Source organism: Mustela nigripes, chromosome 4 (assembly GCF_022355385.1).
Source record: "Mustela nigripes isolate SB6536 chromosome 4, MUSNIG.SB6536, whole genome shotgun sequence".
Lineage (NCBI taxonomy): Eukaryota > Metazoa > Chordata > Mammalia > Carnivora > Mustelidae > Mustela > Mustela nigripes.
Window position 1 is genome coordinate 139,871,092 of NC_081560.1, and position 23,546 is coordinate 139,894,637.

General features: G+C 38.2%; 1 protein-coding gene across 2 annotated transcripts in view; it reads left to right on the top strand.

Moving 5' to 3' along the window:
* The window catches only part of VCL (vinculin), a 115,973-nt gene that overhangs the window by 62,018 nt on the left and 30,409 nt on the right, over positions 1–23,546 (top strand). For both annotated transcript variants that reach the window (XM_059397856.1, XM_059397855.1), the window contains exons 3-9: positions 5,787–5,937; positions 6,124–6,232; positions 8,142–8,264; positions 10,059–10,219; positions 18,563–18,653; positions 19,502–19,649; positions 23,109–23,262. In XM_059397856.1, the coding sequence (XP_059253839.1) occupies positions 5,787–5,937; positions 6,124–6,232; positions 8,142–8,264; positions 10,059–10,219; positions 18,563–18,653; positions 19,502–19,649; positions 23,109–23,262 (937 nt within the window). The remainder of the gene's footprint in view (positions 1–5,786; positions 5,938–6,123; positions 6,233–8,141; positions 8,265–10,058; positions 10,220–18,562; positions 18,654–19,501; positions 19,650–23,108; positions 23,263–23,546) is intronic.

Consider the following 23,546-nt stretch of genomic DNA (forward strand, 5'->3'; position numbering starts at 1 on the left):
GATGTGGGACTCGATCCCAGGACCCTGAGATCATGACCTGAGCCGAAGGCAGCGGCTTAACCCACTGAGCCACCCAGGCGCCCCATGGAATACAGTTTTAATAATGGTTTTAATGTTCTTGTCTATTAATTCTGCCATGTGTTTTAATGTTCTTGTCTATTAATTCTGCCATGTGTATCATTTCTGGATTGTTTTCAAATTATTATTTTTTTTCTTTTCATTGTGGGTGGTGTTTTCATGCTTATTTGTATGCCTGGAAAATTACAGTTGGAGGCCAGTGTCATGTCACTTTGTATCAAACACAACACAAATGTTTTGTCTTCCAGTTCTGGAGTTCAGAAGTCCAAAAATGGGTTAGTAGAGTTGTGTTTCTTCTGGCAATTCCAGAGTACCTGTTTCTTTGCCTTTTCCAACTTCTAGAAGCTGCTTAAACTCTTACCTCTGCTTCTGTCATCATATCTTTTTCTGCTTCTTTTATTATGTTAGAGAAATAATACCTTCAATGTGCAATACAACAGCTGTCAACCTAGAAATCTGAACTACTGAAATAGTCTTTGAAGTAGTGGACAAAGTATCCATTTTCAAACAAAAATATTTACATGTTATCATAATCATTCTCTTAGTAGAGGAAATTCTAGAGAATGTAATCTGGACAGAATCAGATGATTCTAGATGTAAAGCCTGAGATACGAGAGGGAATGATTAGCCAAAATATGGGACACTTTGTTGGTAAATATAAACAAACTTTGACCTATATAGTATAACAGTTTAATATCTAGTAAGATTTAAGTGTTTAAAATGAAAAACACATTTTATACATGGAAACAATGTAAACATCAAGCAAAACTTGAAAACAATAGCAAAAAGCTTAGGGTAAGGATGATTGGAAATTAAATATCCTAAGATCGTTCTTTGTTTGGGAAGGAGGTAAAAATATTGACTCATTTTAGATTTTTATGAGACTGATGAACTGCTAACTGTGTGAAGAGGACAGCTTTTATTTTAGATTTTTAACATGCCAAATATGCATGCTAAAATATTTAGGGTAACCTCAAAAAGACCAGAGTGTGTAACCTTCACAATTAGTACAGGGAGTAAGAAAAAGGTAGAAAAAACTAGCAGTCTTCTCCACCCCCCCAAAAAAAAAAGATAAGAAAAAGGGGAAAAATAAGTTAAATATGGAAAATGAATAATAAGATATGAAAATAATTCTAGGGGCATCTGGGTGGCTCAGTTGGTTAAGTGTCTGACTCTTGATTTCCACTCAGATCATGATATCAGGGTTGTGGGATCGAGCCCCAAGTCGGGGTCTATGCCGAGTATGGCTAAATCATTACGTTAAGAGTTGTTAAGCTGGATTAAAAATATATAGCTATATGTTATTTAAAAAGATATATCTAAAACATAATGACAGAGAGATAGAAAATAGTCCAAGAAAACTGATTCGGAATGTTAATGTCAGACAAAATAGACATTAAGGCGACAAACATTACTGGAGACATAGAGAGGTGTTACATAATGACAAATAGGGTCAGGTTATACAATAATTATAAACTTATATGTACCTAAAAAGTTAGCTTGGAGCACGTGGGTAGCTCAGTTGTTAAGTGTCTACCTTTGCCTCAGATCATGATCCCAGGGTCCTGGGTGAGCCCCGCACCACTGGGTTCTCCCCTCAGCAGTGAGTCTGCTTCTCCTTTTCCCTCTGTGATCTCTCTTGCTTTTGCTCTCAAATAAATAAGTAAAATCTTAAAAAAAAAAAAGTTATCTTCAATATATATATAAAACAAATAGAACTACAAGGAGATACAGACTAATCTGTTGTTATGTTAGGAAGTTTCACCACTCAGTAATTGATAGATGAAATAGACAATATCAGCAAGGATATAGAAAATTTGAACAATTTTAATTAACAAGCTTGAGCTAATAAAATATGTAAAATATTTCACATAAAAATTGGAGCATGTCCTTGTTTTCATGCACACATAGAAAATTTATAAAAATTGATCATGTGTTAAGCCATCAAGCTAACAACCTTGTTATCTTACAGGCCATATTCTCTGGCATGATGCATGTGATCATAAATCAATAGCAAAAAGATAACTAGAAAAGTCCCTTATGTTTTGAAGTATATTTTAAAATATCCAAACAATTCATGGTCAAAGATGTCATAATGAGAATTACTTAGAGCTGGATGACAACAAAAATGCTACCTGTCAAAACTTTTGGGGCCCATAAACACTAGAAATTTAAAAAAAAAAAAGAACACCAACAGCTACCCACAACGTTTTCATTAGTAACAGGGACATGCATATTAAATTCACAATAATTTAGCATTTCATAATGACCATGTTGGCAAATTTAAAAATTCACAATGCCAAGTGTTGGTAAGGTTGTGGAGCAGTTATGAACACTGCTGTAACCACTTTGGAAAACTGGCTTTCCTTGGTTGAATTGAATATATGCATTTCCTGCAACTCAGTTTTCCACTACTAGATATGCTATTTGTGTGCACCAGAAGCCAGAACAAAAATGTTCAAGGAAGGGTGCCCGGTTGGCTCAGTTGGTTAAGCAACTGCCTTAGGCTCAGGTCATGATTTTGGAGTCCCGGGATCGAGTCCTGCATTGGGCTTCCAGCTCCATGGGGAGTCTGCTTCTCCCTCTGATGCTCTTCTCCTCTCATGCTCTCTCTCAAATAAATAAATAAAATCTTAAAAAAAAACCGCTCATAGTAGTATTATTGATATAAACACCAGTAAAAAATATAATAACCAGAATTCAAATGGGTAAATAAATTATGGTATATCCATACAGGGTATGACATATTAGGTATAGTTATCAAATTATAATATTGAACAGAAGAATAGTTACAGAAGCATATAGAACAGTGTAATTACACTTACTTAAGACTTTAATATAGATAAAACTGAATGATGCATTGTTTAGGTATGTATAGATACATAGGTACTGGAAGTATACAAAAAAAATTAAGAGACTAATTAACAAAAATCAGGATAATGATTAGTTATGGAAAATGAGGAACTGTTGGTTAGGGTAGGGCTTCTAAAGTACTTGATAATATTTCATTTCTTAAGTCTGATTGTTGTGTATGAGCATAATTGTCTAATAGTCTTTGTGTAATTTTATTTTGCAATTTAAAAAAAATAAAAATATTCTTAACTTCATTAATAATAAAATAAAGGCAAATTAAAACTATATTGAGTAAAAAGCAGATACAGAATAGGGGAAAATATTTGCAAATTATATATCTAATAAATATTTAATACTCAGAGTATATAAATAATTCAGCAACTCAACAAGACAGACATCCCAATTAAAAAATGAACAAAGGGGGGCTCCTGCGTGGCTCAGTGGGTTAAGCTGCTGCCTTCTGCTCAGGTCATGGTCTCATGGTCCTGGGATCGAGTCCCACATAGGACTCTGCTTAGCAGGGAGCCTGCTTTTCTCTCTGCCTCTCCCTGCCACTCTGCCTGCTTGTGCACTCTCTCTCTCTGACAAATAAATAAATAAAAACTAAAAAAAAAAAAAAAAAAAGAACAAAGGACTTCAGTAAACATTTTCTCCACAGAAGATATACAAATAGCCTACAGGCACATGAAAAGTTGTTCAACAGCTACATTCAGTAAAGAAATCACATCAGAACCACAATGAGATACCACTTCATACCCAGTAGGATGGGATTAACCCTCCAAACCTTAAAGACCAAAAAATAACAAGTGTTGGCAAAGATGTAAAGAAATAGGAACTCTTCAACAAAGCCAGTGGGAATGTAGAGTGGTGCAGTTGCTGTGGAAAACAGGTTGGCATATCCTCAGAAAAAATTAACATAGACTTCCGCTTGTAGGTATATATCCAAGAGAAATGAAAACCTAAATCCATGTGGAAATTCGGTATAACTGTTAGTAGCAGCATTTTTGCCAAAAGGTGGAAATAACCCAGATGTCCATCAATACATGGATGGATAAGCAAATTAAAAATTTTTTCCATATGAACATATAATAAGATATTATTCAGGTATGAAAAAGAACAAACCACTGACACAGGCTATCACGTGGATGAAACTTGAAAGCATTTATGCTCAGTGAAAGAAGCCAGACACAGAAAGTTACATAGTCACATGATTCCTTTATATGATATATCTGGCATAAGTAAATTTGTAGAGACAGATGGCAGATTAGTGGTTACCAGGGGATGGGGGAGAAGGGGGAAATGGGGAGCAATTACATAGTGGGATCAGGGTGCATTTCTGAAGTGATAAAAGTTTTGATCCCAGAGAGAGGTGGTAGTTGCTCATCATTGTGAATACATGAAATGCCATTGAATTGTATGTACCTTTGGAGCAACTAATTGTGTGTTATGTGAATTTTACCTTAATTAAAAAACTATATTGAGATCCAATTTTGGTCTATCATATTGGTGAGGATAAACTTAAGTTTGATTAAATGCCGAGTTGTTGAGACAGAGGAAGCAGGTACTGCTGTCATCCATTGTGGGGGGAATGTAAATCTCTGTGGAGGGCAATATAGCAGCATTTGTCAAAACTGTAAGTGTCTACACTTTCGATTCAGCAATTCCTTTCTGGCCTGTGTCCTACAGATATATACCTTTTACAATGACATTTTTCAAGGTGATTTATGTAGCAGGCTAATAAATTATGGACTAGTTATATTGCCATATTAAAGAATGAAGAGGTTCTTTATGTACTTTTATTAGAATATCTCTAAGTTAAATTAAGTTGGAAAAGCAGAATGCAGAGTATGCCTGGTATGATCCTATTTGTTTAAAAAAGGTAGAAGCCTGTTTTTGTTTCTGTATGCATAAAGTGTCTCACTTTGAAGAATACAGAGGAGACTCATAGCATTGGTTGCAAGTAGATGGACTTTGAATGCCTAGGAGATAGTGGAAAGAAGGTGATTTTTCACGGACTCATAAATATGAATATATATATTCTATAAGTTAAAATTAAATTAAAAATTTAATTTAAAAATTAAAAAGGCACAGTAAACAACCAGCCCTTTAATACTGATCCAAAACCTTAGCTGTGAGGTCTTGCTCTTTACTGATTCCTTCCTTCCTTCCTTCATTCATTCATTGTTACATATGATTGGGTTTTCTATGTTATTAAACTGTATTAACATTGAACTATTAATAACTGGTCCAGTTATTAATGCTAGTGATGTTTTAATTAACAATATAGTTTTACAGGGTTGTTTTCAAACAGTCCAGTGGATTTGTCAAATCCATTTAGCTAGATGAATGGGAAATTTATGCATTACTTCATACTTTTTGTTTCCTCCTAATCCTTTGTGTTATTCAATTATTAAATTTCACTTAACACAATGCTTTGGCTTATTAGTTCCAGATATTAAATCCCAAACTGTTGTCAATGACTTCTGTTCTTTGTGTAGTGCTTTTTACTGGCAATGTGTATAGGGTGAGGAAGAAGAAAACAAAGGAGTTGCAAAGATGTATAGCAACCTAAAGTGAAAGGTCTAAAACATTTTGTCATCATTTTTTGTTGCCAAGATACAATAAAGAACAAGGACTTAGTGCAGTGAATGAGGTAAATGAATGAATGAATGGATGAATGGATGTGTAGCCCTTAATCGTAGAATTTAAGAGCTAAAAAGTCCAATTGTAAATTGGTCTTGGCTGTTTTCCATGTTGAAAAAAAGTGACGGTGTCCATTTACATTCTTTGCATTTGTATGTCCTATTCTTCTGCTTGGTTCTGTCAGTGAGTTAACTCCCTGTCCCTCCCCACAGGGTTGAGAATGCTTGCACCAAGCTCGTGCAGGCAGCCCAGATGCTTCAGTCAGATCCTTATTCTGTGCCCGCTCGAGATTATCTCATCGATGGGTCAAGGGGCATCCTCTCTGGCACATCAGACCTGCTTCTCACCTTCGATGAGGCTGAGGTAGGCAATCTGAGGCCCATGCAGACCTTTTCCAGACAGAAGTCTTATTAAAGATAGTCTTAAAGGTAATAATGGAGGATTGGTCATGGTTTAGGATGTGAAAATGTTGAATAGGTGCCCAGCTGAATTAGCATGTTTTCCACTTATTGTTCATTCACTCGACTAAAAACTGAAATATATTTTCAGGTTCGTAAAATTATTAGAGTTTGCAAAGGAATTTTGGAATATCTTACAGTGGCAGAGGTGGTGGAAACCATGGAAGATTTGGTCACCTACACAAAGAATCTTGGACCAGGTCAGTCATGTCCAGTTTTTATAATACAGTTTTTTATGGCTTGTCCATGTCTGATTGAGGTGAAAGGAGGACTCCCCGCTGCTTTTTGCAGAAGATAAGTAATGATGCGTGGGGCTTTGATGTATCCCTGGTCTGTTGGAGCCGACACTGTGTTTCTACTGAGGAGGTATCATTGTCTCTGAAAGCTGAATCTGCTGTCTACAAATCCTGGCCCTGCCTAAGGAATTAAACTAGACACTGCAAATGTTGCTGGAGAATGTAGGAAATACTTTTCTATTACTGTAATGCATAAGGCCACCCTGAATTCTGACCTCTCCATTCCACATTATACAGCATTCCTTCACTGTCTGCCAGCTGGCCTGTAGCTCTTAATGACCTCTTAGCTCATTAATTAGCCCGCCTACTATTATGGATTCATGCCCTAGCCTGGGGCTGCATAATAGAATGAGACCTAGAAGGGGAGAAGAATTGCTGTGGCTAAATCTCATTTTGAAATGATTGTTTAGTCACCTGAGGATCAGGATTGAATGCTCAAAATACATGAACAGATACCAGCTTTTTCTGTGAGAGCCACGTACCGTGACCTGGAGGGTTCTCAAAGTATGACTGAGACCAACCACGAGACACATCATATGTTTAACTTATCAGTATTAAAGATCACATACCACCTCATAAAAGTCTTTTGTCTTAGGTAAAATAGTTCTTTTTTTTTTTTTTAAAGATTTTTATTTATTTATTTGTCAGAGAGAGAGATGAGAGAGCAAGAGCGAGCACAGGCAGACAGAGTGGCAGGCAGAGGCAGAGGGAGAAGCAGGCTCCCTGCGGAGCAAGGAGCCCGATGTGGGACTCGATCCCAGGACGCTGGGATCATGACCTGAGCTGAAGGCAGCTGCTTAACCAACTGAGCCACCTAGGCGTCCTGGTAAAATAGTTCTTAACAGTATTTTCCTGAGGTTCCGATATAGTCATTCTTTAAACTTAAGGCTTTTAAGAATTTCTCTGAGCCATCCTTGAAGATCAGCAGGAAGTGCCTTTAGAGCAGTGTTCCTTACACTTTCCCATAGCATTGGGAAAAGAAGTTTATTTCTTCAAATCAAATCTTATGCAGAATCCCAACATATAAAAGACAAAAATGGAAGTACTCTGGATGGAGCAGGGACAACCCCTCCATGTCTACCAACCTTTGGTACCCCCTTGATGATCTGTGAAACTACTTAAGAAATCCTATGAGCAGTTTGAAAACCAAAGCTTTAGACAGTCACATAGCACCTTTGAATAATAACCAAAGTAAACAAAAAGGACGAGCAGTCTGATTCCAGAACACCCAGCTGCTTTGGATTGCTGTCCTAACGATATTCATTTTTAAAATATTTTTGTTTGTTTCTAATTATAAAAATAGTGCATGCTTATTTTGGACCAATTGCAAAGAACAGAAAAATATAAAGATGAAAACAAAACACATTATTTTAATTCTTAAGATTTTTATTCAGCCCCTGGCTTCTCAGTACTAGGCTTGCGTGAGATTCTCAAGTAGGCACAATGGCCAGATAAGTGACACGCACCTCGTATGCGTGGTAACCAGGAAAAATATTTCTATTTCTTTTTTACAAATATATACTTATGTTTTCAGTATGTTTTTGTATTTGTGAATGTATTTTTGTCAAACGTGTGAAAATGATGTCATTTTTAGGATTTACATTTCATAAATTACCTTTAATTGAAAGGAATGGAGTTGCATTATGTTAGACCTGTCTGGAACATTTATGTCATGAATGCTACAGTTCAGTGGTAGTTATCTGGGCAATCAGTTTGGGTTTTCATAGTCATTCAATAATGGATTTAGGCTCCGAACACCAGAGTCTGGGACATTTCACCATTCACCCTGCACAATTTATTCCTTGTGCCTCAGGAATGACAAAGATGGCCAAGATGATTGATGAGAGGCAGCAGGAACTGACTCACCAGGAGCACCGAGTGATGTTGGTGAACTCCATGAACACTGTGAAAGAGTTGCTGCCAGTTCTCATTTCAGGTATTTTCTGCCTATACATGATCTTACAGAAAAAAAAAAAAAAAGTCAATGTATTCTAAACTCTGACGTTAATTTTCTTTTACTGCTTAGTCGCATGTCCTTCAGGCTGGGTTAAAATGAGGCCTGATAGATTGGGTGTTACCTGATGACTGCAGCTGATTGATTGCAGTATTTGTCTCCTGAAATGCTCTCCTGCTCCTGTTCTCTGTTTGAAGCTGCCTTTCTTGTTGCCTCGTTCTGTTCTGAATTTCTAGTAGGCCCCTTTGCTGGGAGGCGGAATATCTAGAAACTTTAGTCTTGGACATATGAAAAAATTTTTTAAAAGATTTTACTTATTTGTTTGATGGAGAGAACGTTAGCAGGGGGAGCGGGAGAGGGAGAAGCAGGCCCCTCACTGAGCAGGGAGCCCGATGTGGTGCTCGATCCCAGGATGCTGGGATCATGACCCAAGCCGAAGGCAGATGCTCAATCGACTGAGCCACCCAGGCACCTCTTGGACATAGGAATTTTTACACTTTTACTTGTATTATGAAAAGAAATTAGGAGCTGAAATGGACATTATAGAGTACTGCAGGATAAAGAAGTGAACCCAAAGCCCTTTTCAGTGTTATGCTAACACTGTTTTTCCTAAAAGAAATTTAACTGTTCTTTATATTACAGGGCTGGTGGTCTGTACCACATGGAACCACTTCCCAATGGGTAGAACTTCATGGCTTCTCTCTCAGCTAGCAAAAGGAGCTGTACTCATTGGGTGGCTGGCTGGTCTGTACCAGACACCTCCTGGTTTACATAAGTTATCTTAATCAAGTTATGGGTTAATTAGTTTAACTACCAGAGGGCCACTCTATTTTCAGAATCTTATGAGACATGTCATTGCCACCCCCAGCTCCTGCCTTCCTGCTTTGGCGTTTCACAGAGTAGCTAGAAAAGGAGAGGTGAGGGTAAGAGCTCAGAAAGCTCTTATGTGAACTAGAAAACAAAAACAAATTTGTAAGTAGAGTCTTAAAATCTCCACAGGAAATGTGTTTTTGAGGACAGTTTTTCTGTGAGATAGAAAAGTTTTGGGAGTAAGATTTCTTTCTGATCTGGGTAACTCAATAAAGTGTTGATCAATCTTTGTTTTAACAATTTCAGTGATTTCTTGAGAAGATATTCTCTTTCTCCCATACTTCAAATTATTATTATTATTTTTTTCTTGATTCTTGGGGGTTAGAAATTTCCTGCTACATGTTGAGAGAAATTCTGGAAGAAAAACTTGACATGTTGGGATCTTCCATTAGGACTGGGTGCAGTGGGATACTTAAATTAGAGTTTTACTGACTATTTTCATCTTGTCCTGTTAGGTGTGTGCTAGATGGGGCCAGTGTCAGGGATGGAATGATAACTGATTTAGAAAGATATTGGATATTTTGTGATTATAGGTCATCAGTATACGTGTGTTAGATTAGCTCCCTGGTCATGTTTTAGTGATGTCTTGTACCTTAAAGTTGCTGATATTAGAACTTTATTGGCACACTTGCGGTGTTTTTCTTTGTTTTGTTTTTAATATATTCTTTTTGGTTGTTGTTAAGATTTTATTTTTTTAGGTAATTTCTACATCCACTGTGGAGCTTGAACCTACAACCGCAAGGTCCAGAGTCACATGGTCTAGACTAAGCCAGTCCAGTATATTCTTTTTAAGATCTTAGAAACCCAGCACATGGACTTGAAGTATGGACCATCTTGTGTGAATGTTGCTCTACAGCAAGATTAAATTCCCAGCTTTGTTTCTGATCATTTGTTTATTTTTTACAGCTATGAAGATTTTTGTAACAACTAAAAATTCAAAAAACCAAGGAATAGAAGAAGCTTTGAAAAATCGCAATTTTACTGTAGAGAAGATGAGTGCTGAAATTAATGAAATCATTCGTGTCTTACAACTCACTTCTTGGGATGAAGATGCCTGGGCCAGCAAGGTAATTGCTCCTGGAGGAAAAATAAGCAAACTCCCCAATTCTCCTCTCACCCTTTATCTTATAATTGCGGGTAGCGTAAGACCTCTCAGATATGATGAAATAATTTCCACTTCACTTTTCATGGGTTTCATGGGTTACTTGCTGCTTTTGCAAACTCCCTTTGCCCTAAGCTAGAACAAAGAATAGGTATGTGGGGTTGAAGGTTGAGATGTGTAGCTTTTTCTTCCAGCTGGACACTCATTGGGCTGGTGGAGGAATTTTTGTATGGTGGATATTCCCCTGGGTGGGAACCCTGCCTTTTTATGTGGGTGGTTGTTGCTAGGTGACTAAGTAAGATACAGAATATGACTGTGAATTTTATGGAAACTTCTCCTTAGCTAATCTTTGACCTAAGAAATCTACAGGGGAAGCTCTTGGCATTTCTAGTTGTGTGCTTTGGTCATCCCATTTTCCTTAAGGAAAGCTTAGTTAAAATTTAGTTTTCACATTCGTCAGTGAGTTTGAGGGGTCCCCTCACCCTTTATCTTGAATTTCCTCCTGGCCTCCAAAAAAGTTGGTGGATTCCTGCTAGATCTAGCCTCACAGCAGTGGTCTTGTGCGGCTGCTGTTCTGGTCTACTTCTCCCTGTCTAGTGACTGGGAGAACAGAGGCACTTGGGTTTACACTTACCTTGTAGGCCCAGGATATGAGCAGTGGGGGAAACACACTGTCTCCAGGATCCAGCTTCCCCACGTGTGACCCAAATGGGCCCCCCAGCAGGCTGGTAGCAAAGAGAGGATTTGTCGTATGACTTCCATTAGGTACCCAGTAGGGTTGTGTTTGTTCTCCAGGACACCAGTAAGGTAAGATCAGAGCCAGGGTCTGAAAATTACATTGCCCAGAAAGTGAATCTAAATATGCAGAAGGAAATTAGCTTCTCTTACCTCTGGATTTGTTCACAGAGGCACAAAGTTCTTGAATGAGTTTTCAGATCGTGTTTTAAATCTAGATGGTGAAATCGTTTTAAGTCTTTGGTATTTTACTTAATTTTGCTTTTGCATATTTGACAACTTTCATTTCCTTGTTATGACTTCTTTATGCATCTTTTTTTGTTCTCTTGTTTGTTTTATTCTTTTTCTCACATTTAGAAGGTAAGCTTTTTCTTGCCCTCTAGTCTCTTTTACGCTTCAAAAGAGAAAAAAGCATGTCTGTGAGGTTTTCTTGTGCTGTGTGCTGTGCTTTTTTCCGTGTGCCGGTGTGTAACACTGTGCTCGAACATTCGTCCAAGTGTCATTTCATCTGGGACTCAGGGCTGTGCCGGGTGGAGTGACTCTGGCTCACACTGAGCGTTTCTTTGGGGAAAACAGAAGAAAAGACATGACGATGGGATATCAGGCTTTCTATATTTGGTGGGTGCTTTCATCTTTTTGAACAGGCTCCTAAGAACCATTTTGGCCAGGTCATTCCCACTGACTTCATTTGAGGGGCAAGTTTCTCTCAGTAAGCTGGGTGACCTCCAGGTGGCCTGTGTGGACCCTGCTCTTGGGAAATGAAACTTCCTGCCGATGTCATCTCTCTATTTGCATTTCCTCCCGGTCTCCTTTGCAGGCTCTGGAATTTTGCTTTTGGAGATGTGTCATTGAGGTTTTCAACCTATTGTGAAAATGAATAGGCTCAGGAGTTTAGATGGGGCACCTGTCCTTCACAGTGATCCTAGTCTGCAAAAATCAAAAGGGGACAAGTTAAGTGTATCTAAAGTTTCTCCTAACTTCAGTCTGTGGTTCACTGCATGTTCTGCTAAGCTGTGAATCAGCCATGGTTCTCTATGACCTCACCTTCCCCTAACCTAATCTCTTTCCTTATTCTCTCTCCTTTGCTTCTAGCAGATGAGAAATAGCAAAAAAGAAAAAAAAAAAAAAAAGAAATAGCAAAAAAGAGGAGCAGGCCTTACACTCTCAATGTTTATCTGTGTTTGGAGGGGGAAAGTTAACCATCATCTAGTAAATAGGGGCTGCTGAGCTTTATTTAGTGCCAGTGCCATTGAGAGATGTTTCCTTTTTACAAAAAATGTGGTCAGTTGAGTTTTTCAGGACAAGGATGAGGCACCTGGGGAGATACACAAGGGAAACGGACCTGGTCCCTGCTGTGGACATTCTTGTAGCTGTCTCAGTTTTATGCTGATCTGGAAGGAATCAGACAGTTGACAGGTTCTGCAACCCTTAACTGTCAGAATGAAAGAAAGAAAATAAAATTAGTTTGGCCCAAAGCAGCTCAAGTACATAATAACATCAGAATGAACAAGAAATGTTTATTTTTAAATCTCAATTTGTTTTTGTTATACATTTACCTGGTTCAAAAATCAAAATGCTATAAAAAGATACACATGACAAATCTTACTTCCCACCCCATCCCCATCCACTCTACTTCCGCCTACCCTTTAAGTGTGATTGTTTTTATTAGTTGTAAGAGTAAGTCGAAAGAAATTTTTACCTTGAAAATGGAAACTGGTAACTAGAATTTTGGTTATTTTTCAGTTTAATAACATTATGCATCTTTCACTGCTTGACTGTAAGCAGTAAATTAATCAGACCTTGTGTCTGTCTGTGGCCACTGGGTCCCTTTTCTATTTAACACATGCTATCTTTTACCTCCTCTCGACCCTACCAATTAAGAATTAACTTTGTCTTACCATACTTGTTTCATGCTTCCCCATTGGTGCAGTTTTCTCCTGGAAAGTGATGGTTCCTCTAGAAAAGTGGGGGAAGAAAGTAAGTGGAAAAATTTTTGGTAAAAGCGCGTCTTGCCGAATAAGTTAAGTTTTTAAAGAGGCAATGCAGTGGGTGATTATTTTACTTTTCATACCTACATTCAAATGACAGAGTTACACATTTAAAAGTGTACTTTGAGTTTAAACAGCTCATTTCGTTTTGGAAATAACAATTTTCGAAAAAAAAAAAAGAAAGAAAAGAAAATAACAATTTTCCCTTCCTGAAATAACAGTCATCGTATAGTGATCATTAAAAATTAATTTAGGGTACATTATGAAACAAACTAATTTGTGGATTACACACAATTCTAATTCTGCCCTTTGTAAACTTAGCAATCTATACTTAATCCCTCTTGTTTTTGTATTTATATTAGTTGTTTCTTGATGCATGCTGAGAATTAAGAGGAAGTGAGAAAATTTTTAAGCTAAGAATTTTTTGAACCCTATGTAGGCGCTTCTACAAACTGCACCTTGAGTCAGTACTTGCTGTTTTTTGGAATTAGTTCTTGTGGTGAATTCCTGGCACTGAGGGCCTAGGCTGGTGGTGGGCTAAATGTAGTGACTGATTCAGATGTCTTGCACAGAAGACTTCTGTAACCTACCAAAGAAGGAAATATTGGTTAGAACATGTGAGCCTCTAATACTCTTTCTTAACTACAGACAGCTGAGGTTTCAAGGTTGATTTTTATTTCATTTTTGAAAAAATAAGTATGTGAGGTTTTTTTCTTTATTATTAGAATGTCTACTCTGAAAATAAAACATGATTTAAGATTGAATCAGTTAATTAAAATGATTCTACTTTAGGTGTTTTATTTTTATTACCGAAATATAGTTGACATACAATGTTTTATTAGTTTCAGGCATACACATAGTGATTTGACAATACGTAAGCTTGTTAATGAGTCTAGGAGTGTTTTATTTTAGCAGCTAATATAGTAAAGGACTTAGCTCTTGAAGTTAAATTCAGGCATTTATAATATTTTAGCTCCTCCCCTCAAATTGGAGAAAAGCCCAAAATGTTAGAACAATTGACATTTCCCTCCTGATCCAAGTGATCTTTCAGTTGGTACATCTGATTGTTCACATACAGTTGGCATTGAATTTTAGAGCTGGGAAGGTATTCTTAAAGAGGAGGAACTAAAGCCTGGGAAGGTAACTTACCAGAAGTCTCAGGGGTAGAGAACTTTCTCTCGTCACTTCATTGTAATTTGTAAGATCTTGTTCTACTCCCCTGTTTATTCTTTCCAGAAACATCTTTGTTTACAACACTGATTAAGGGGTGGAAATGCCATCAGAGTGGGAAGGGTAGGGAGGGAAAGTATCAGTGGGAAAAGGGAGAGTAGGTTGGGCAGCAAACAAGAGGGAGTCCTTGGTCCCATATCGAGATTTTTCTAGAGCCTGGCATTGTACGACCTCACTTTTTCTACCAAAGTTCCATTTGATTATCTCTAGGAGGAAATCTGTGGTTCTCTGTACTATTCTGTGTTCTTTAGATCGAACTCTATATTACATTTTAGGAGTGTTTCAATTCCTGGGAGAACATATAAAAAGGAGTTCTTTTAAGGTTGTCCTTCCACCTTTTGGTGTATGTGGGACAGAGCCAAGCCAGTGTGGTTTTTCATTTAAAGCCTGACCTCCTAAGAGCTTTACTGTAAAGGGGACCTTGGAGGAGGTGACCAGATCCCTGCCAGCTGTCCCCAAAGCTGCATGCCTAAATCTGGTCTTTTTAACACTCACTCTTTAAGGGGGGGGGGGGCGGAGAACAACAGAAACCCAGATAAGAGATTGGTGGAGACTCTTTCTTTCCCAAATTTGAGATTTTACAGAGAAAATACTCAAATGAAGATGTGTTTTTCTCTCCTATTTTGTACCCACATTGTACTCTGGGTACTTAGGCATGACATAGTTTAACTGAAAGCTTTGTGGTACATAGTATGGTTGACCACAAGTTTATGATTATTTCACTCTTTATAAATATATCTCAAAATTGACTTCTAGGGGTGCCTGGGTGGCTTAGTGGGTTGGGCCTCTGCCTTTAGCTCGGGTCATGGTCTCGGGGTCCTGGGATCGAGTCCCACGTTGGGCTCTCTGCTTGGCGGGGGACCTGCTTCCTCCTCTCTCTCTCTCTGCCTGCCTCTGATTTCTCTCTGTCAAATAAATAAATAAAATCTTAAAAAAAAAAATTGACTTCTAGTCCTGGTTGTTCAGTGAATTGGTTTATAGCATATCTAGGATTCTTATGCTGCTGATGACAGTTCTGTCAATTCCATAATAAATATTACCCTTCAAAAGAAGTGTATATGAGATTCTTATAAGACCAAAATATTTGTTCCCACAGACATTTTTTACTTTAATAGATATGACATTAAAGTGTAATATGTTTAAGATTTTATTTATTTGACAGACAGAGATCACAAATAGGCAGAGAGGCAGGCAGAAAGAGAGAGAGGGAAGCAGGCTCCCTGCTGACTAGGGAGCCTGATGCGGGGCTCCAACCCAGGACCCTGGGATCATGACCTGAGCCGAAGGCAGAGGCTTTAACACACTGAGCCACCCAGGTGCCCCTAAAGTGTAATATGTTTAAATGATTACTCAAAACTTGCTCTGTAACAAAAGAGTCTAAGGTGGTCCTTTCAGTTAGTGTTTTAGGTCATCAGAATTGTTTAAAATTGAGGCTATAAAGAATTGGTAACTAACTGAAATTCCCAATTTAAAAAATGCAACTTCATTTCAACTTTGCCATGGGTCATTTTTAGGGAAAAATGAGCACCTCTTAATTTTAACTTACTGATGTCACATCATCTCCCACTCAGAAGTAAATTATTCACTTCCTGAGAATTAGATTTTTTCCTTGAAGTGTGGTGGCCAGTCATGCTTTAGTAGGGAGAAAAAATACAGTGATTTTTGAGATACCGAATAGAGCAAAGCTAATTTTTCCATTATGTTCCAAATCGATTTTGGGCAATGAAGAATAAAATAAGTCATTTTGGGTAGTGAGGTTTAAGAATTTGATTTCTAGATCTTATTTTCTGGGCAGTATTAACCAAATCCAAAATCAACAAGACAAAGCCTTGCTGACTATTACAGAAGGTTAGAAGAATCTTCAGCCACTCTTTCCGGTAAAAGAAAAAATTCATGAGTTTTATTTAATCTAAAATAGATAGGTTTGATGCCAGCAAACCTGAGATCAGTTGAGTTTGTAGGACTGAGCCCTTGTTTCTTAATTTGTAAAATAAAATTATATTTAAATTTGAGGTTCAATGAAGTAACGAGGGGATAACAATATCTAAAACAGAACCTAATATGTAAGAAATCCTCAATTAAAGTTAGTTTCCAAACTATTAGCCTTATTTCTTTTTGATTTTTTTTTTTTTTTAAGTAGGCTCCACATCCAGCATGATGCTCGAACTCATGACCCCGTGATCAAGAGTTGCGTTCTGTACTGACTGAGCCAGCCAGGTGCCCCCAAATAATAGCCTTTAATGCTAGAGTAGACACAAAATATTTACTCTTTGTTCCCCTTGAATTTAGACTTTTGAAATGAAATCAATCTCATTTTTTTTCACTCTAAAAAATAATAATGTGCTAGAGAAATGGTTAACAGATTTTAAATCCTTTTTGCATGGATATAAGTTCTCTTTAGAGTGTGCACATACCTCCCTCGTAAGAGCTGTGAATTTTTTTCTTACTGTACCTAGACAAAGTCCTGTAATTTGTATTAGACCCTAAAGGCTGTCTAATTCTCTGAGGTTGGGAGTTCCCTGAGTCTCTCTTTAAACAGGTATTGATTTGGGTCTTGCTAATCTGGAATCAGGCCAAAGCTGACTTTTAAAGGCAGGGTTTCCTGTGCAGATTAACGTAGGACAAGATGAAGGAGGGAAATAATTGAGCCATTTGAGAATGAAAGCTCTTAAAAAATGCCATTTGTCTACTTGCACTAATTACAAATGGATTTCAAAATAGATACTCAATCCCTTCTTTTGAGAGATAACCTCCATAATTCCATATAACTTGATAATAAAACATAATTTTATTTACTTTTTTTTCAGTAATTTAATTCATTTCTGTTAAGTTGCCGAGACTGAGAATTTGCTGTTTAGAAGCCTTTGATAGCCGAGGTTAAAACAGGAGAACGATCTGTTTCTGTTCAGATTGGAAGGGAGGAAATCCTAAAGCTGAGAGTCCTTAAAATTGAATAGGTCCGTTGGAAAAGTTGTGGTCAGGCTACTGACCTTAAATTAAGCCTCTGAGCGCTATCCTCAGCTTATTTTGTCCTAGTGCTGGGTCTTGTTTGGATCAGAAGTGGGGATGCTCCTCGTGCCCCCATGTGGAAGAGTAGAGGTACCACACCTTTAAGAACCCCAGTTTTGCAGGACCAGAAAGTGAAAAAAAAGTTAGGGATTCAGGGCATTGCCTAGAATTCAGAGGTTAACTCTGTTCTTCTGTGCATAGAACTCTGTAAGAGTCAGTTCCCTAGAGCAGAAGGGAGGTCAATTGTCTTTTTGTTTTGTTTTATTTTATTCTGTTTTATATTTTAGAGAGAGATAGAGAGTGCGGGCAGGTAGGGGGCCGAGTGAGAGGGGAGAGAGAATCCCACCCAAGCAGACTGGGTGCAGAGCATGAAGCTCGACTTGGGGCTTGACCCCAGGACCCTGAGATCATGACCTGAGCTGAAATCAAGAGTTAACACTTAACTGACTGAGCCACCCACTCACTTTTCTTTTAAAGTGTTAAATTGAGACTTAAGAGATAGCCAGCCTGTCACTTGTGCGAGTGAACACATGAGTATTTATTATATTGTTCTCTACATTCTTCTGTATTTTAAAAACTTCAGCAAACAATTGGCGTATTTTTAAGTCTGCTTCAGCTTTTCATGCTTATGTCCTGGGTTTAATGCTAACCATTTTGCATCCTGATTGTAAACAGTCACCTGAGACCCACTTATTTTATCCTGCCTCTTCTTCTGAGTTAGGATGGTGAAGGGAACCAAGAATGAGGAGGATGAGGAGGGCAGGGAAGGGCAGAATAACACTTTCTCTTTCTTGCATTACATGGAGTGGTTTATTTGTGGAATTAAAACTAAATTGCTAGATTAAAATTTTCAAATTTTTTGCCAGCTAGTGATGCCAAGTGTAGCGAAGTATCACCTAGAGTTTGTGTATTTCAGAGCAAGACGTAAAAGTACTGTGATTTGTGGTGCCATGTGCTAATGAGGCTTCCCGGATGCAGGGAGGGCTGCGGGGGAGGGGGGCTGTGGTAGATGAATGTGGAATGGAAGGCTGATAACGAGGCATGTGACCACAGGGCTTTTTCCTGCTGCAGACATGAAGCATCTCTTGGCTTGAGTGATTTTTACCAGTTTTCACAGTTTAGCAGTAGAGAGACCAGAAAACAAAATAGAATTAACTGAAGATTTGCATGCACCATGCTGCATTTTGACAGAAATAAGCATTCTGGTGTGATGAAAGTATTTTTAAGGCTGTCGTAGGACTCCCTTAGCTATTGTATGTTAAGTGCTGTAACGTTTCCTCTGTCTTACTTTGTATGATGGTATCTCCGTTTTTTGCAAAGAATGTAATTGTATTTCTTTTCAAAAGGACACTGAAGCCATGAAGAGAGCACTGGCCTCCATAGACTCCAAACTGAACCAGGCCAAAGGTTGGCTCCGTGACCCCAGTGCCTCTCCAGGTAATCCTCTGATTCTGCTTTTCTGATGGATACAATAAAAAGCTAAAAATCAAGGAAAGAAAGAAAAGAAAGAAAGAAAGAAAGAAAGAAAGAAAGAAGTGAATCTTCCCGTAATCTCATAATTCTGAGATAACTACTGCAACTTTTAGGAGCATGCTGCATGTTCTGGTAGTTTTGACTCATTGAAGCATTACTGGTCCTTAGAAGGATAAAGGACAATGACTAGTCACCCCTCACCATGGAGGAATTAGCCAAGCTGAACTGGGCATTCTTTGCCAGATTCTTGGTTCACTTCTTCTCTGAATTGGAAAGGTAATTATTTTGAATAAAAACTCTTTTAGTCCCCATTGGGCAGATTTCCATTTATGTCAACAAAGTACTTAATTAAGCAGATTAAATGGTGATGCCAATAAGAATTAGAAAGCAAAGTTGACTTATATAAGGACCCAAATGGATTATTGAGCTAGGTTTTATGGATTTTCTAATCTAATATTCAGTTTTAGATTAATATTTGAATGAATACAAAAAGCTTAATGGACGTTAGAGGTGCTAAATAGTATTAAGTGAGTAGAGCCTATTTTTGTCGTCCATATTCTTACCACAAGCTGCTTATCATCCTCAGATGGATATGATTCCAAATGTCTTTTTTAGAAGTATCTGTGGTTGAAACCTCACCCTCTGGTTTAAGGGCACTGCTTGGCTGTTAGCGATCGTATGTATCGTCTTCTATTCACTTGTCTTGTCGTTTAAAATCATCCATTCCTTCATGAATGAGATGACTTGTAAAGCATCCTTCCTAAATAATTAATGCATCAACAGTGTAGATATTGAATATCTCTTTATTTTAGGGGATGCCGGTGAGCAGGCCATCAGACAGATCTTAGATGAAGCTGGAAAAGTCGGTGAACTCTGTGCAGGCAAAGAACGCAGGGAGATCCTGGGAACCTGTAAAATGCTGGGGCAGATGACTGATCAAGTGGCTGACCTCCGAGCCAGGTAAATTTGCTCTGCTCTTACCCTAGTTAGGTGATGGATAAGGTGGAACTCTCGATAGAGTGTTTAGAGAGCAGGTCTCTGCTAATTTTACTATGTTCTTTTGGACTAATGGATAACACAGATTATTATATTCTGTTCATTTGAGATCGAAGTGAACTTTTCCTCTGATAAACTTTTAAAATAGGCAGATGCCTTGTATAGTTGAAATTGGAATAGAAATCTAGTATCGTAGTTTCTAGCTGTAGACTTATGATGAATAAGTGGTGAAGTCTGGCATGGGTAGGCGTATGTTTTATGAAGGATGGGTAAAAAGAAACAAAGAGTGAAAACATTGGAATTATTTCACATTATTTAAAAAAAACAGCTAAGTGGGTTATCGTGTAAGTTGGTTATTTCTAGGCTGTTTTGAGTTTCTATTTCATCATTATTCATTTGGTTTCATAATTCTTTTACCTACTTCAAGACTTGACTTTTAGAACTTTCCTGCTATAAACTAAATATATATAGTAAGCTATTAAGAAAACTCAGAATAATATAGGCTTTTTTGGAACTCATCCACAGCGTCAATGAAGTGTCTGAAAGATCCTCATTTTTATGGAATTTTGTAATATGAGTTTAGGGAAAAACTGAAATGTTGCTGAGATACTAGTATAGATGAAGTTTAATTTGGCTTCAAGAATGTCATGAAACATTTTTGGATAATTAGAAGGTATAGGATCTCCACAGAGACAGGCCTCAGAAACGCCCCTTGACATGTTACTAATGTGCACTGTTATTAGACCTGGTTTCAAATGTATTAGCAGAATAGACTTAAGAAGCACCTGGTTGGCTCAGTCGTTGGAGTGTGAGACTCTTGATCTTTTTGTGAGTTTGAGCTTTGTGTTGGATAAAGAGATTACTTTTAAAAAAATCTATATCTCTCTATATATGTAGTTCTTTTTTTTCAGTTTATTTATTTTTGAGTAATCTCTACACCCAACGTGGGGCTTAAACCGGCAACCCCAAAACGAAGGGTTGCACACTCCACTGATTGAGCCAGCCAGGTTCCCCAAGAATACAAGTTCTTTTTTTTTTTTTTTTAAGATTTTATTTATTTATTTGAGAGAGAGACAGTGAAAGAGAGCATGAGAGGGGAGAAAGTCAGAGGGAGAAGCAGACTCTCCAAGGAGCAGGGAGCCTGATGTGGGACTCGATCCCAGGATTCTGGGATCATGACCCGAGCTGAAGGCAGTCGCTTAACCAACTGAGCCACCCAGGCGCCCAAGAATACAAGTTCTTAAAGGAGTGGTTCTTTAACCTTCTCTGGGTCAAAGTAATTTTTATAATCTGATGAAAGCCATTAACCTGTACCTAAAAAGAAGCCCATAAATGTGCCATATAATGTTACATAGAATTTCCAGAGGTACGTGGATTCACGGTAGGGCTGGAAGCTCCAGGGGTTTCAGGTCAAGAGTCTCTACCTTGTAGGGAGAAGGAACTACATAAATAAATGTGATCTCATTGAGCTCAATGGGCCTTTTTCTCCTGCTGGGAAGCAGTCTCCCCTGTCATGAGCATGACAAGAACTTTACAGAGAGGACAAAAAGGAGTTCTGTTCCTGTTCGGAGAAATGCCAATGCAGCTTGACAAGATTCTTGGCTCTTCTGATTTCTCACTGCTGGCTCTTTTGTCTGCAGCCTTTTCACAGTGTGGTAGACAGTTCTCACTTGGAATTCTCAAATACACAGTTGTATGTGTTTAGAGAAAGATGAATTTGAGCAAGAGAACAAGGTGGTTGCTGTATGGGACTGACCGTAAGTCTGTAAAGAGAAAAGACTCACACAGTGATGAGGAGTTACGGGCCTCCTTCACACTGGAGCCTGCAGTGTCCTTTCCTGATGAAAGATTAGCGAGCTATCTCCCTGTTAGCCCTTCTTAAATATGCCTCCATGTTTAACATTTTCGTGGCTGAGGCTCAGCAACAATTTCCTCGTTGATAAGCTTCTTTTCAGTCACCTAGGGTTTCTAGGTTGTAAGGATCTATTTTTCCTGCCACGGGACTCATAAACTTTTATTTTGAATGAAAAATTATGTAGCCCAGAAATATTTTTATATTTTCACAGCCGGACTTTTATACCAAAAAGGTTTCTCCAGCATGAATTACTAGAGTTGAAGGAAAAAAGCAAATTAAATTGTAAAAGGTCCCAAAAGTCTTCCATTCCTCTGCACATAAAAGGGAAGCCTCAAGTATAAGTACCTGGCAATTAATATGACTGAGTTCATTATTTCAGATACTGGTGTAGATGAAAAATAAAGATGAATTTTAAGAGGACAAGTAAATGAATGACTGGTCCGTGCTTCATTTAAGAGAAGCAGCGATGTTGTGGAGTTCATCCTACAGTCAGAAGGTCAGGTTAGGAATATAAGCTTTGCCATTCTACCGGCTGATCAAGTTGTCACCCTGTCATGGAGAGTTTCCTAGGCCGAGTGGATTAAAACACCTGAGCTTATGAAAAGGTAGCAAATCTTACTTCATTTTAACTTGAACATTCTCTCACAAAGAGAAAACAAGTGTCTAATAATGCACATCACTTTTAGTAGCCTACCACTTCTGAAAGAGGAAAATAGTAAAATTAGTTCTTCAGGAATTTGATGAGGGGGGGGCAGGAAACCAGTTTCTTGTCAACAGTGCTTTTCGCCCGCCTCTGTACCAACTGTTTTGATATTTATAGATTGCATAGGAACAGAAGGTAGACATTTAAGATTCTTATTAGGTTTATTATAATAATAATGAGACTTCAGTAACAGTAGTAGTCATATATTTGTATTGCTTTATTGCCATAGTGTTTCCAGGTTAATTCTTTTGCTTAAAGCCACTCTGTTCGGTAAGCAGGGCGAGAACTGTTACCTCCCCACCCATCATTTTATAAGTTAGAAAGCTGAAGCCCATCGTAAACAAGGTTCATGGCTCCCAAGAGTAAGGATTTGAACACAGATCTGTTTGGTCCCAGTGTGGTGTGCTTTCAGTAACACTGCGTATACTACCTCCTGAAACATTTTCAGTGTATACTTGCCCATAAATAAGACAGTCTAATGGGATTTTTTTTTCCCCAAAAGCACACATTACTATGGTAACAAACCCTCCATAGCAAGAAGATCACAAGCACATTTTCCCCCTGAAGTTCAGACTTGATTATGTAATCACCATCAAGAGGAGAATCATTATTACCAAAATTTGCAGGCTGGTCTTTAAAGTGGTACTGCCGTTCCAGAAAGCTAATGCATATTTTTAAAAGCGAAAGGAGAAAGTAGAGGGTTTTGGTGTTCTGCTTTATTTCTGCATTTTCTTGTGCTATCCCAGATGTACTGGAGGAAAGGAGAAAGACAAGCAGGTTAACAAAAATGGCATATTTGTGCATCTCATGATATCTTGCCAGTAAGTATTTGAGAGAGTACAGTGACAGCATCTGTTTTGAGCAGAGGACAAGGGGCCTCACCCGTGGCCATGCAGAAAGCCCAGCAGGTGTCGCAGGGTCTGGATGTGCTCACAGCAAAAGTGGAAAATGCAGCTCGCAAGCTGGAAGCTATGACCAACTCCAAGCAGAGCATTGCCAAGAAGATTGATGCTGCTCAGGTAGTAACGATTTTCAGGAGAGGTGGGCAATAAATGAAAAATGTTCCGTAACTATCCTACATCTCTGTCTGTCTGTCTGTCTCATTTACTGTGGGTGATTGACGGGTGTTTCTAAGGGATGACCGATTCCCTGCAATTACCAATGTTAACCCTTCTGCTCCCACCACAAGTTTAGACTCCTGTTTATCTATACTTTGAAATAGAGATCTTAGTTTTGAACACTTTGCTTAGTTAAAAGGAAGTACTCTGAATACCGAGAGAATACTACTAGCTCCTGGTATAGA